The following is a 13875-nucleotide window of genomic DNA, read 5'->3' as shown; positions in this document are numbered from 1 at the left end:
TCTCCCCACTATTGGACACTCCTGCCCAGCTCCAGCTCCTCTCCTCATGTTCCCTACCTGAGCAGAGTGCACAGCATGTGGCAATACAGTTGTGCCACTGTACTAATGTGAGTGCTGAAGACTCACTTCTTCCCTTCACTCCCAAATGTTAGTTATGCATGCTCTAATCAGCATGTAAACCTAGCAGGAAAGGATCCTACCCTAATATTTTGATTTTCAAAGCAGATTTAGCTTCATCCCTGGTCTAAAGTTTAAGGCACAAAATGGAGGGATATTTCTCTTTCTTACAGAGATTATTTATTTTGTCAGTCTCACTGTTTGATTCTTCCCTACTCTTACTGAAGACAAAAGCTCAATAAGGCCAACACAGGACTAGTCAGCCCTTGAAAGCTGTGTCTCAATGGGGCTTAACTTTCTCAGAAATAATCTCTGGTGGTAATGTTACATACTGGAGCTAAAACAAACCTCGTATATGCATATAGAAAAAGCAAGGAAGCGGGGCTGTGGTGATAATTAAACATTAACACATCTAGACACTGTGCCAGAGCTAATGAACACTTTGCCACTGCTCTTTAATAAGAATGATGATACAGAATGTAGTGATAAGTGCACAGGAGGCAGGCTAGATAACAAAAAGGAGGGAGTGGAAATGGAAATTAACATTAATGAGGCAAGAAAACATTTTGGAGAGGTTACTATGCTCAGATCAGGAGTTCTGATAAGCTCCCTTCCTGATATACGTAATTACAGTTTTCATCACAAGGACTTTAAAGGAATCAGTTGAGATGGGGATGGTACCACACAACTGGAGAAGAGAACATAATGTAGCTCTATTAATGAGGGGTAAAAATTACTTTGAAAAATACAAGTTTGAATCTGACCACAATATTATGCAAGACTTTGGAAAGGAAAAGTGAAAAGCAGAAGATAGAAAAGGGGATGGAAGCCAGCTTTAAAAGAGGCAGTTTGTTCCAACCAAACCTAACAGATTTCATTGACAACAGATCTAGAAGAAAATATAGCCTGTATTAGAAAAAGCATTTAATATGGTGCCACCTGTGAAGGAGTTAGAATAGAGACCAATACCAATATTAAGACAGAAGTAAAAACCAAGCTAAAAGGAAGATTGCCATTAAGTTTTAAGAGAAATATTAGGCTACAGCAGCCACAAGTACAATTTTTTGATTAAGACTACATGATTAAGACTATCCATATTTTTAAAGAATGATCATGGCACAGAAATGAACATGCTAAGGGTATTTGCTGAATGCACACGATTATGAGGAACTGGGCATATAAAGGAAGCTTTGAACTTCATACTGAAAGGAGCAGTTCATCTTGAGGACTGGAGTAACAGAAATGAGATTAAATTTAACAATACAAAGTTTACAGTCAGGCATTTCAGCACAGATACATCTGTTATAATGAAGGAACTCTTCAATTATGTATGAAAGTGATCTAGGATACAGACAGACAATCTGAATAGAGCAAAAGGGTACTTGCCTCATGCACCAGCATAAAAGGAAAGAAGATGTTGGGGTGTATCAAGGAGAAAATTGCAGAAGATGGGGATACAGTAATACCTTGATATCAGGCTATGATGAGATCTCAGCCTGTGCACAGTTTTGGTCACCACATCCAAGAAAGATTAATTTAAACAGGAACATGAACTGAGAAGAGCTTGCTAAGATGAGGAGGAGAGTAGAGAACCAGAATACTAAAAAACTTTCTCATTCAGTTTAGCAAATGAAAACAGAGAGAGATATAATCACACTGTATAAATATATTAAAGGGCTTACATTGCAGAGGGCAAAAAGCCATTTGAAAGACAATATTGGCACAGGAGCACGTGGATAGGAAGTAGTCCTGAATACATTTACACCAGTATCCTGGGAAATAGCTTCCATTACTATCATCTGAAGTAAATCATATTTACTGCTTTCCAAAATGCCTGCATGTAAAAATATGACAGCTTCAACAAATTGGTGACTGAAGTCTGCACTTAAATGGCATAATTTCTACAAAGCCTGTCATGTGCAGAGCTAAAGGTCATATATTGACCGGATCTCTACTCTCCGTTTAGGCACTAAATTAATAGGTTTGGAGAGGGGCAACTGAACCGCAGCTATTTGAAAATCTTGCCACACCATAGTAGGGACAGCTGAGACCTGAGTATTTTGGAAGCAGTGTTAGATGCCAAACCCAGATGTGGGCTCCTGCATGATAGGTGCTGAGTGCTTTAAATAGGTTTTAAATATTGAATCCTAAGTTAATAGTTCAAATCAGTCTCCACAACATTTACTGCAATACTAGTAGGGAATTTACAACAAGTAAGTTAGACTGGCTTCCATGTGACAAAATGCTGAATCACAACCCTTATTTCTGGTAAACAAGATCAGAATGAAGAAAGTAGTGTGAAGTCTCCTCTTCATCTTGTGTAACAAGCATGGCCATAATGCAAATACCAGTTTGTATTGGTTCTAAGATTAGGCAAAGGATTTCAGTCTCATCTGTCAAATGTAAGGGCAATTAAGACCAAATTTCTTCTAATAACAGATGAACAAGCTCATTATGCAAGATTCATGTCTTATATGTGCTTCAGCATTATTTGGTTTGATCAAGGGTAGATCAGCTAGCAAATAGAGATGTTGAGCATCAGCTATTTCCCTACAGTACTCTCATCCAACTCTGTTCATTTCTTTTTCCCTAGCATTGGGGCTGAAAAAAAAAGAATAAAAGAGGCAGAAGTTTCAACAAAAATGGACATCCAAAATAATCATAACAAGTTTCTAAGTGACCAGGAAACATAAACTGCTAACTCAGAAGCTGGAAGTTTTGCTTAAATGATTCATACATTCTTCTTGTTTTTAACAAACCTGCTCCCCATTTTATCCAACACTGTTCTTTGAGAGGATGGCTCTATAACTGATCCCCTAAAGGCATTCATCCTTACTTCCAGTTCTTGTGCTGTGTAATCCAGTGGTCCCCTGAGCCTTTCTTAAGTTGCAGATGACATCATAGTAAGTGAGAAATAAGCAATTCCATGCATTTGGGTATCATGAAATTTCTCATTCTTACTTGCTGTCTGCTCCTGCCTGCCTTTTCCCCTGCTGTTTTACACCGCCAATTCTATTCAACCCCTTAGTATTCAGACAGGAAATTCTAATTAAAAGAACATGAAATGATTTACAGCTCCTGTTAATTAGTACTACTGCTGAAACCTTACTTACTTCTCTGCCATGTAAAATTGACAATGGAAAATGCAGTCCTCAGGTGGTAATTTCTCCATCTGGTGAACCCCACTGTTCAGAATCAAGTTCTCTGGGGTGCAGCCAGCTCTGTGGGGCACCAGCTATATCACCATGTGGCACAAAGCTGGGACAATGCTGCACCACCACTAGATACCACTATAGATCATTTTTTACCTCCTGTCATTGGTATGGCAGCATGTTGCCAGGAACTGAAGGCAAACGGTGAGATAATGACTCTGAAGATTGCCACTTTGAAAGAGCTGGATATGTGGTGTCTTGGTGCTCTTCCTTCATTCAGAAGGTCTTTAACTTCCGGCAGTATTGCTCCAAACAAACCTAGACTTTCCTCTTTCAACAGGGCAATCACAAATAGCCACTGCACTTAAGTGCTCTATCTCCAATTAAGCTTCAAACTGAAATGTCCTGCCCAGCTGCAAAATCTCCTACTGAACTCCTCTTACTGGCTTATCACATAGGCATGTGGCTTTCTGCACTGCATTAAACAGCAACTGGAGCCAATGTAAACACCATGGCTGAGGAATCACAGCCTTACAAACACAAATAGAGGGCTTCAAACCACCTAGTCTGCCTCACTGACATGAGACAAACTGCAAGGCATCTAACCACATCTATTCTCTTGGGATACTGCCCATATAAAGGGCATAAAGGGAGATCAGCATGTCAGTCCCGTGACTGGGGCTGCAATTCCATTTGCCTTCCTTTCAGCTGATCTGACTATACAAAACCATCAGTGAATAGGTGTCAAAAGAGTGAAATTCATCAAGAACACCACATAGGCTCAGCTCTTGGTTCTTTTATAACAATGAATAACCCTGCTACAAATCCAGTTACTGTAGCCTGTACTTCAGAATAGCCATAAGGAAAAAACTCAGCACCTGACCCTTTAGCTGTCTGCAGCACAGGTCCAATGGACACAGATGACATCAGAGCTGACTCTATGCTTTGATGCAGGCAAGAAAACAATTAAACAGCAAAATAACAATTTTTAGAAAACAAGTATTTTTAAAATAAAAATGGTTTTAATTAAAACATTTATAAGCAATATTGAAAATCAGACCCAGTTCTTTCATGTTACCTCTTTCTCCTCTCACACTTTACCACTTCCTTTACCGCACTTTACACTTGTCCTGGGTTTAGCAGTAGCAGTCAGTTTTTTTCCTTCTTGGTAGCTGGTGCAGTGCTGTGTTTTGACTTTCAGCCTGGGAACAGTGCTGATAACACTGATGTTTTTAGTTGTTGCTAAGTAATGTTTACCCTGACCAAGGACTTTGTGACGCTCATGCTCTGCCAGGGAGGAGGGGAAGCCATGAGGAAGCAGAGACAGGACACCTGACCCAGACTAGCCAAAGAGGTATTCCATACCACAGCACGTCATGCCTGGGGGGAAGGGGGGGGGTAACTGGGAGTTACTCAGAAGGACACGGGGTCTTCCGAGTGGGACTCGTTTCTTGGCCGGTGGTATAGTATTCTCTTTCCTTGTTATTTTCTCTTATCATTGTTGTTGTTGGTGGTAGCAGTGGTGATTTGTGTTGTACACTGGTTGCTGGACTGTTCTTGTCTCAACCCATGGGAGTTGCATTCTTTCGATTCTCCTCCCCATCCCTCCAAGAGTGGGGAAGGGGGGGGGGAAGGAAAGAAAGAGGGAGGAAAAGGGGGGGGAGTGAGTGAATGAGCTGGCTGGCTGGGTTTAAACCACAACAACACTCTTCACCTGGTGCTCTCAGTATGTAGAACAAGGAAGACCTGTTAAATTCACAGGAGTGAGCAGGTTAAGACTCAACCTAGCAGGAATTCAAAGGATCAGACCCCTTTGAGCTTTTTCCTAACTCCTTTCTAGTTATTAGAACAATGTTATATCCCCCCTCCTATACCCTGAAATTCCTATACCCTTCGTCATTCCTGAAGAAAAAGCATGAACCTGACAGTCCTATAGCACCTTTAATCACTCTCCCTTAGGAGGCAGGGTAATAAAGAAGGTAACTAATCAGTGTTGTTTTCTGGGGCACAGACGAAGCAGATACTGAACCTTTCGAGGTTAGGAGACTTCATTTAGCCTCAGCTGAGCACACTAGAGCTGGCAGTGATATCTCAATTCTGCTTTGAGTATTATCACTAGGACAGTCTTTTTCAAAACTGAAGTTTCAAAGGGTTGGAGATTGCTGAACAGGGGCAAATTTTGCTGCAGCTAATGTTAAATCAGAAAAATACTATGGACATATTTGCTCAGGATATGCTATATCTCAAACTGAAGTTATGGGTTTGGTGCAGAAATGACTGGGTGAGGTTCTTTGGCCCAAGACATGCAGAAGGCCAGATCAGATGATAATAATGATATCATAGGCCTTGTTTCTGACCTTAAAGTGTACAAATCAGATGACTGCCAACCAAGCTTAGTTTGTAATCCTCTGTACTAAATAGATCGAAAAACCCTTTTGCTTATTATTGTACCTGCTATTCCCTCATTCTAACACTTCTCCCCTCCTGACAGATTTTCTGTGCCTTTTCTTCCTGCCATAAGGAGGGACTGAGACAGTGACTCTGGTCCATGGTTTATACCTGCAGTCTTCAGCTGCTTCAGAGGGCAAGACTGACAGACTGTACAGCAAAGACCATTTCCACTTCACGTAGGTCCAGCCTGCACAACTGAGCTCCAAGCTGCCCCACTGCAAAACAGGGATGAGGATTCAACACTGCTGCAGAGGTCACTGGGATACTGTTGATTTCTCAGAGTGGCCATGAAGTGTCAAAGAACAGCTGATTTCCAGTACACCGGTCTGAGTTGGGATCAAAAATTTTCTATTGCTATGAATTATCTAGACCTAGCTTCCCAGTTCTGCCCTAGTGATGCACTAACCCCAAAGAAGTTAGAAATGTCTTTAGAAAAATATGGGACAACAACTATGATATAAGACTCCTGAATTGCTAGCTGGTGGCTAATACTGGACATAAGGATGAAAAAAAAACCCTCTGCCTCTGATGTTGAATTTAGCCCTCCCAGGTTGGAGTTGTGCAAGAACACGTTAGCTGCTATTTGCTCATGGTATTCTAGGGTCTCCTGCTCCTTGAAGCAAGGGTTTGATGCTCCCCTCTGTAAGTCTCTCCAGCTGCCTTTGGCAGGCTCACACATACAAATGTTTTCATGTATCTGGGACTGGGAGACCAGAACAAGTTGGTTAATAGTTACACAGCATAACCAGAGTGCAGTTCTGGGAGAAAGGTGGCAACCATCAGCGAATGCTCTTTTCCCCTTTGCTGTGGTAATTAACATGGAATATCTTCAGATGCAGCTTGTTTCTGGCCTTCAGTGCAAATACATTGCACAGCTGTATAATCTGTTCAAAGTTGCTTGTTTGAAACCTACAGAACACCATTCTTGTAGTCATCAGACAGGGCTCAGTATGTAGCTGGATACAGTGACAGAAAAAAAAATCCTATCTGTAAGAGAACTTCTGCAGAAAAGCACTGGGAAAAAGTTTGAAAATCAGTACTTGCCCTCCATTACCTCCAAGAAATAGCTGGAGCCAAGCCTTCCAGAATTGTAATCTCCAAGTTTTAAAATAGAAGCAGCAGAACCCCCTTAAACCATGCGATTTACTTTGAAAACAACAATATTCTCAGAATTCATTCCTTGTGCTATTTATTAACTTTCTGGATTTTGAGCAGTTAGGGGTCACACATGCAACCTCCTATCTCCAAAAATGCAGATGTTCTCAGAAAATAATAACAAAATGTTTTCCTCAGTATCCCAGTAGTCCCAGAGCTTCAGAAGAATGCCAACAGAACAACTGGTCAGCAAACTGAGCCCTCAGCATCAAACACGGTGTAGCTGCAGCTCTGCTAAGATACAAATCACAACAGAAACAACAGAACTAGCAACAACACACCTAAAATAGCTGTCAGGGAACTTACAATTACAAAGTTAATCAGCTTTTGATACACATACAAACACACAGAGCATTATTATATAATACAGATAGCTCATATATTCTATTAAAATTAGATAAATAAGATTATTTTAGAATGAATGTTGAAATGCAGAAATCCAAATCAAGCTGTGAGGTATTTATGCACAACCTCAGAGCAGATCCCTGTGCTTCCAGAGCTATAATCACAGCTACAAGAACGCCTCTCCCTTACTCCTCTGACATGTAGATACTTGGCCTTTTTTGAAAGCTGACAGGCATTTGCTTCAGAATGAATAAATACTTGTAATCAGTAACAGAGATGTCCTGTGTTACTTAACTTGCAGAGTACAGCACAAATGCCAAAAGTTCCTGCTTCTTTTCCATGCTCATTGACCCAAGCTGAGCAACACAGCCATGCATGATAGGAAGCTCTGAGGCAATGGGCCTCTTCACCAGCACCGAATATATCTTCACACACAGTGTGAAACCCCAGCTGCTGTAAAGTGCTTGTTGTTATAACCATATAAATATGCTCATGTTAAATGGGCAATCTGCTACTACTTGACCCAAATTTATTGGCTAGCAGCTGCAGGCCAAAATAGCCCCCCATGCTGACAATGACAAAGATAATATAAAAGGCTTCCTTCTTGATGCCATAATTCAAACCAGCACAGGCAATAGAAGTGTAGCATCTTCTAGCTGCACTTTGAAAAGCAAATCTTTCTCAGGTCTGCTTGTGTAATATTTACCTTCACCACTGCCAACTCTGCTGCCTTTACAAGACATCACTGAGCTTATACTGACCCCACCACTGGGGAGGCTTTCTGCAGTCCCTCCCCCATAGTGAGGATAAACTCTTAGATTTGGATCATTCAGGCCCCTACCATCTTTCTCAGGTATCTCCTCCTAAGTCATATCTTACGTAAACACATGCACTAGATAAAGCTCAAGCCCATGAAATTGTTTTACACTTGTATTCTGTGTCAGTTGTGAGAAAGTTGATTCCCAGAATGGGCGTTTTGAGAAAAAAAAATGCAAATCAAGTACTTGATTCAAGTCAGGTTTAAATAACTGAATTTCTGGAGAGGAAAGAAGAACACGATTACGCATTTTTGTCCACTTACACCCTGTGAGGGTGGGTGAACAACAAAAAAGCAGCCAGAACTGCCACCAGGTCCTCAGCTCCTTCACCTCCACAAACCTTGCCTGATGCCAGCAGGCACCTCCAGGGGTGGCCTGGGAGCCATCCCATGAACAGGAGCAAACATACGTGCTTTGTTCATGCTTCCCTTTTGCAAACTCCATACCTGGCGGTAGGAAGACTCAGTGTATTTCTTACTTCAGGTTCCTATACCACTAAGGTAGTGTATCTTATGTTTTAGCTAATGACACAGCCATCTTGCCTATATTACCTACCTTTTTTACTTTTGAAAATCTATAGGTGATTGGAATTTTTTTTTTTTTTTACCTGCTTTGCTGATTTAACTGTTTGTGACTGACTGGGATAAAAATGGAGTAAGGTTACACGCAAAGCTTCTATTTAAGTATCATCTTTTGGCCCTAAATAGCAAATAATTCTGTATGTATGTCAGCGATATACAGCAGCACTTTTGCCTCTCATCTCTCCATATGATTCAAAGTCATATGAGCTGGGCATCCCTCATTTCCCTTGCTCACACGGAGACAGCCCCAGTGACAACATCCACCTTTTGGCAACTTATAACAAATCAACAAGAGAGCAATATCCGGCACATGCTCCAAATGAAAATTCTTACCTTTCACCCTAATAGACATGAGCTCATCAGAACAGAACTGATGCCCACGCTGGCATCCAAACAGCTGGCACACAATGACAGCTTGCCTATTCTTTCTACCGGTGCTTTCCAAACTTGGAGGTACAGACAAACAGAGCATTCTAAAATCAAAATGGTCAGACTGACTGTAGTAAATATTATTCAAAGAAGGAAAGGCCTTTACTTATCCAAAGTAAACACTATTTCTCCACAAATCCTTTCTCTTAAGCACCCAGCCAGTACCTACCCATGTTGCTATATATGAACCTTCCTTGACATCCAACCCAGTTTCACTGAACCATAAAATAATACTCTTTTCACATGATGTATGTATATGTTTCTTATGGAAGGGATGTGTGACCTCAGTGGGACTTAGGAAATCCATTCTCCCAAAACAGATCTTATTCCACACATACTGTGACATTCACCAAGAGAAAACACATTAAATACCTCAAGTGTGAGCTATCATGACACCAGTGAATCAATTTTTATCACCAAACTGGGTAGCTACTGACCTTCCTCAGCTTGGGGTGAACAGCTTCCAACATACTGCAGGTGCTTCCTCCTGGAGCTGTGTATTTGTATCCTTTTTGTGTCCTGACATGCCAGCTCTTTCTATGCTCTGTGAAAGTTTGTTTTGTTATTCAGGAATTCCTGTCATCCCAATGCTGCATGACCCAGGTTACACCACTCTATTTCTCCTCATCCAGAGGAGAACGGAGGAGCAATGAGCTACAATGCCATGCAGCACATTTTTCCACATTCAGGACGCCATCTGAATAGTTCCCTACAAGGTCAGATAAAGGATCCTTAAATGATCTAAATCTACTATTGAACCACCCTCTGTCATCTCCTACACTGTCTCTGAATTACTTTATAGCAACAGTGCAAAGCACAGTGCAAAGAATGCAACCAGCAGCCTGGATGTATGTCTTGGCACTCTGTGAAAGAGAGGGGCATGTGGACCCGCCTCAGCTGTATACACTGGCAAGCTAAGAAAATTTCTGCATAGAATTTTAGGAAGGGCATCCAGCTTCTCCCACAAAATACTGAGAACCAGGCCTTAGATCAGCTTAAGTGGAATGGGAAAAACAGAAGTGCTCCAACATTTTACTCAAGTCCACCAACAGGTACATAGTTACACTTGGCTGTTTGGGTGCCTGTACATACTATGGGGTGTGTCAAATCCAGATGTGTTTTTTTTGAGAATTGGACTAGAACAAAATGTTAGTCTGCCTAATCCTGGAGTTTGTACTGCTCCGGATCCATTCCCCATAGCTCACTTCTAAGCACTGAGCTTGAGTAGCACCAAAAAGATTTGAGATGGAAGCTTGAAGGCTTCTCTCTTACCAGCTGAGTCTGCTGCAGATGTTCTTCCACTGGTCAAGTCCTCAGTGTTAACTGACTGCAGATCTGTGTAGGAGGGAGCAATGCTTGGGCTGCTGGTGTCCTCAGAGTTGGTTGTCCAGCTGCTCTCAGAGGCATGTGCTTGCTTCTCAGAAGAGCTGGAGGAGGGGCAAGTCCAGCTGGGTGCTTTTGATGGAGACACTGGATTGCAGAAAACAAACAGGTATTGGTTAGAGACTTACAGGGCAATCTTCCAAGATCACTCTATATCAGTGTACCGAAACTCTGTAAACATAAATTCCAACATCCACAGCAACAGTTATTTTATAACAAACACATAGCAACTTAACTAGTGCCTGCACTGTTAACCCTCTGGCACTACTCGGCTGTCTGCCTTAGATCCCATACTGCTGGCTGCTGTGCGTTTTCCTGTTGTTCAACTACTGCAGAAGCTGTGACTTTTCAAACCAAGAAGATTTCATGTTTCTGCTGCTGCTAAGATCTGAATATCTGTGTTGTGCAACACAGTGGAGTTTTTATAGTACCACAGCTTTTTATAAATAATGTTATTAAGCATTCCCTATCTGTGACACCCACTCAAATGTAGCTGTCATCTCAGGAATGCTCCACATGGGAGGAGAGTATAAAAATAAACTGAAATTGACCTATTGATGGGCACTAGAAATGGCTTTTGTTTCTGAACATGCAGGATGGAGCGCTGCAATCTGAATTAACTGCATAACATTTCTGCTCAGTGTAGGCCAAACATCCTGTTGTACTAGCCACATTTGCATGTCAAAGACTTAAGTCCTGCCTAACCATCACCCAGAGTTCAGAACACAGTCTTATACATCACTACTATGAATTCCTGTTGTATACTCTCTGTAGTGCCTACTCTTTGCCCACAATATCACATAAATGTTCATAACAATGGGTGACTCTAAGATGTGATAAAAACAGTCTTGCTGAACTAAGAAAAGGTGCTGGTAGAGACTAATCCTAATTCAGTGTCAGCATAATAACTGTTTTTTGAGTTAATACATCTATGCTTAGCTTTTAAACCGACAAAGATCTCAACACAACCCAAATCTTGCAGTTACAGAACTACTACTAACACAGAGGCTCTCTTCACAGCATGTAATACATAAACAACCCTTATTCCTTATTACTCTGAGAGATACTTTGGAAGAGAATGGCAAAATAACGTTAAAGATTATCTCTCTCTCTACTCCTTCCAAGTGGTGTGAAGGGACACTTTGGAAACCTTGCTGTATGCACAGAGGGAATATCCAAACAATGCTTCCTGCCTTACCAGCTGAAAAGTGCAAATTTATTTTATATAGCTGCACTGTGATTCTCAGGTAAGCATGCACTAATGTATTTTATCTGTACAGCTGTGAGCTGTACTGAGCTGTTTCCAAGTAGAATCCTCATCCTAAGGATGAGGAGCTGAAAGTCAGGAGATCTGATTCCTTACCACACAGGTTGACAGTTGTTGTGTTAGTGACATGACCAAAACCCCCCACTTCTCCCTTCAGTAATTCTACACTGTGTTGTGTTTGATGACTGTAGAGAAACAGTGGCAAGTGTATGATTATGATCTGTTGGTTCCACTCTCAGGCCTTTTGTTAAACATAGCATGAGGCATCTGAAAGTCATCCTTAAAAGTTCACCTGAAATTGCTTTGACAGACACAGTGCTTTATTTGGGCATAGAGGACCAGCTGAAAAGCTGAGCTCCACATGCAAACCAATAGCAAGAGCCAGGGATTTTAACTATGTTTTCTACATGGTACACTGGAAATTGTGGAATTATTTTATAAAAAAAAAACTTAGATTTTTAGCATTTCTTAAAGTCAGACACAGCAATATGAAAAACATAAGCTAATTTAGAAACATGTAAGGTTTAATAACTCATATACTGTCAACTTGATGTGCTTTCCAAAAACAATTTTTGTCTAAGAGGGAGACTAACTGTAATACTGTTGCAGAATATTTCTATATAAGGGAAAATTAAAGTTATTCCAGATAAGTTGTGCCACTTTGGAAGAATATGATTATTTGATCTTTCTAAAGAATGAGACTTGTACTTTGGAAAACTGTAACCACAGAGAGCTTTTCTGCAACAGATATTCTTTAAAATATTACTATAGTCAGCTTCCACCTATGACTGTTCCAGGCTCCCCCAACACTAACCTCTGGAACTAGTAAAAGTGCATTTTCCCCTATGCTGAGCCAAACAACAATCTATCAATCTCAAAGAGTAAGACAAGCAAAAGTAAACTTCTACATGTTTAGGTCCCTCTTCAGATGCTCCTGCTGCTCTTCAAATTCCTGGAAGCACTGAAACCAAACTCATAAATAAAGTAGGACTTTTTTTTTTTTTCCTAGAAAATTGGAATCTGGTCTGTAATGTCAACAGATGCAGATTCACAGCCTTTCAGCTGCAGAAATTTCTTGGAAATCAGTTTACAATGAAAGACCAGTGCCAGAACTTCCCCTAATATGCAAATCCTGTAGCATGCATAGGATACTAAAAATCAACTCATTGATTCATTTCAAACTAAGAAATGTTTACTTCTATGTGCATTTTAATTTTCTTGACATGTTTGTTCCTAATATGATGGATTGGCTTTTAGCATGCAGATTTACCTGTAAGCATTCATTCTTCTTTGATGTTTTGAGGACTCGTTCCTTGATCCCTACACTGTATTACAATCAACCTTGTTAGCATCCATTCCTTTCCTACCATATAGCACCTCAGATTTTCTGATTTTAGGACAGCATCAGATCTGGTCTAGTTTTAGGCAGCTGATCTTGTGTTGCATGTACTTCCTATTTGCATACAGAACAGCACTAGATGGTTAAATTGAGATTTGCCTTAGTGTGGGGCAGCCTCTCCAGGGACATGGTAGGAGTCCAAGTTACTTGAGCCATTTAAAACTAGACAAAGCTCTTGGAAGAAGTGGGGGGTGGTGTGTGTGTGGCGTGTGAATCAGATGATGTAACAGATCTTGCCTTGCTCTAGTTTTGGTCCTTTACTGAATACCTCATTGAATTCAAGAGCACAGAGCTAACACTGGCAGAATACAAAATCGAGAGCTGGAGGCCCATTGTGTAACAAATGCAAATGTCGTGTCACTGGCTGGCTGTGATCATTTACAGATTGTGTCATGTTTGTGATGCAAGCACTTGGGTGAGCCTAAAACTCTCATTTGTCATTTTTGCAGTATCAATTTGACTAGCCTGATGGTAACCATGAGAAAAATCAAATTTTTACTTTCCCCAGCAGAAGGAAAATGGGGAAGAATGCATCATTTCTGCAAGTAAATATTTCTGTGGCTTTGCCCAAGAGTTACTGTTACCCCCTGTGGATTTGGCAACTGTGAGTTGTCTATGCATAAACCTGAACAGCAGAAATATTTTGAAAGAAAGATTTTGCCTAGCATTTAGTCTGCCTGAACCTAGTAGAATGGTTTACAACAGTGTCTTAAATAAAGATAATTTCCACTAAGAAACTCACAATGGGCACTTTTCATTTCTATACCTCAGGTTTTGA

General features: G+C 40.8%; 1 protein-coding gene across 4 annotated transcripts in view; it reads right to left on the bottom strand.

The window, feature by feature from the left end:
- Nucleotides 1-13875, bottom strand: part of STON2 (stonin 2) — a 69893-nt gene that overhangs the window by 36712 nt on the left and 19306 nt on the right. For all 4 annotated transcript variants that reach the window (XM_057428679.1, XM_057428681.1, XM_057428680.1 and 1 more), the window contains exon 4: nucleotides 10321-10518. In XM_057428679.1, the coding sequence (XP_057284662.1) occupies nucleotides 10321-10518 (198 nt within the window). The remainder of the gene's footprint in view (nucleotides 1-10320; nucleotides 10519-13875) is intronic.

The sequence above is a fragment of the Pezoporus wallicus genome, unplaced genomic scaffold, assembly GCF_028554395.1.
Source record: "Pezoporus wallicus isolate ANWC-B61680 ecotype Strahan unplaced genomic scaffold, APGP_CSIRO_Pwel_v1 contig_3486, whole genome shotgun sequence".
Lineage (NCBI taxonomy): Eukaryota > Metazoa > Chordata > Aves > Psittaciformes > Psittacidae > Pezoporus > Pezoporus wallicus.
This window is presented reverse-complemented; position numbering and strand designations above follow the sequence as displayed.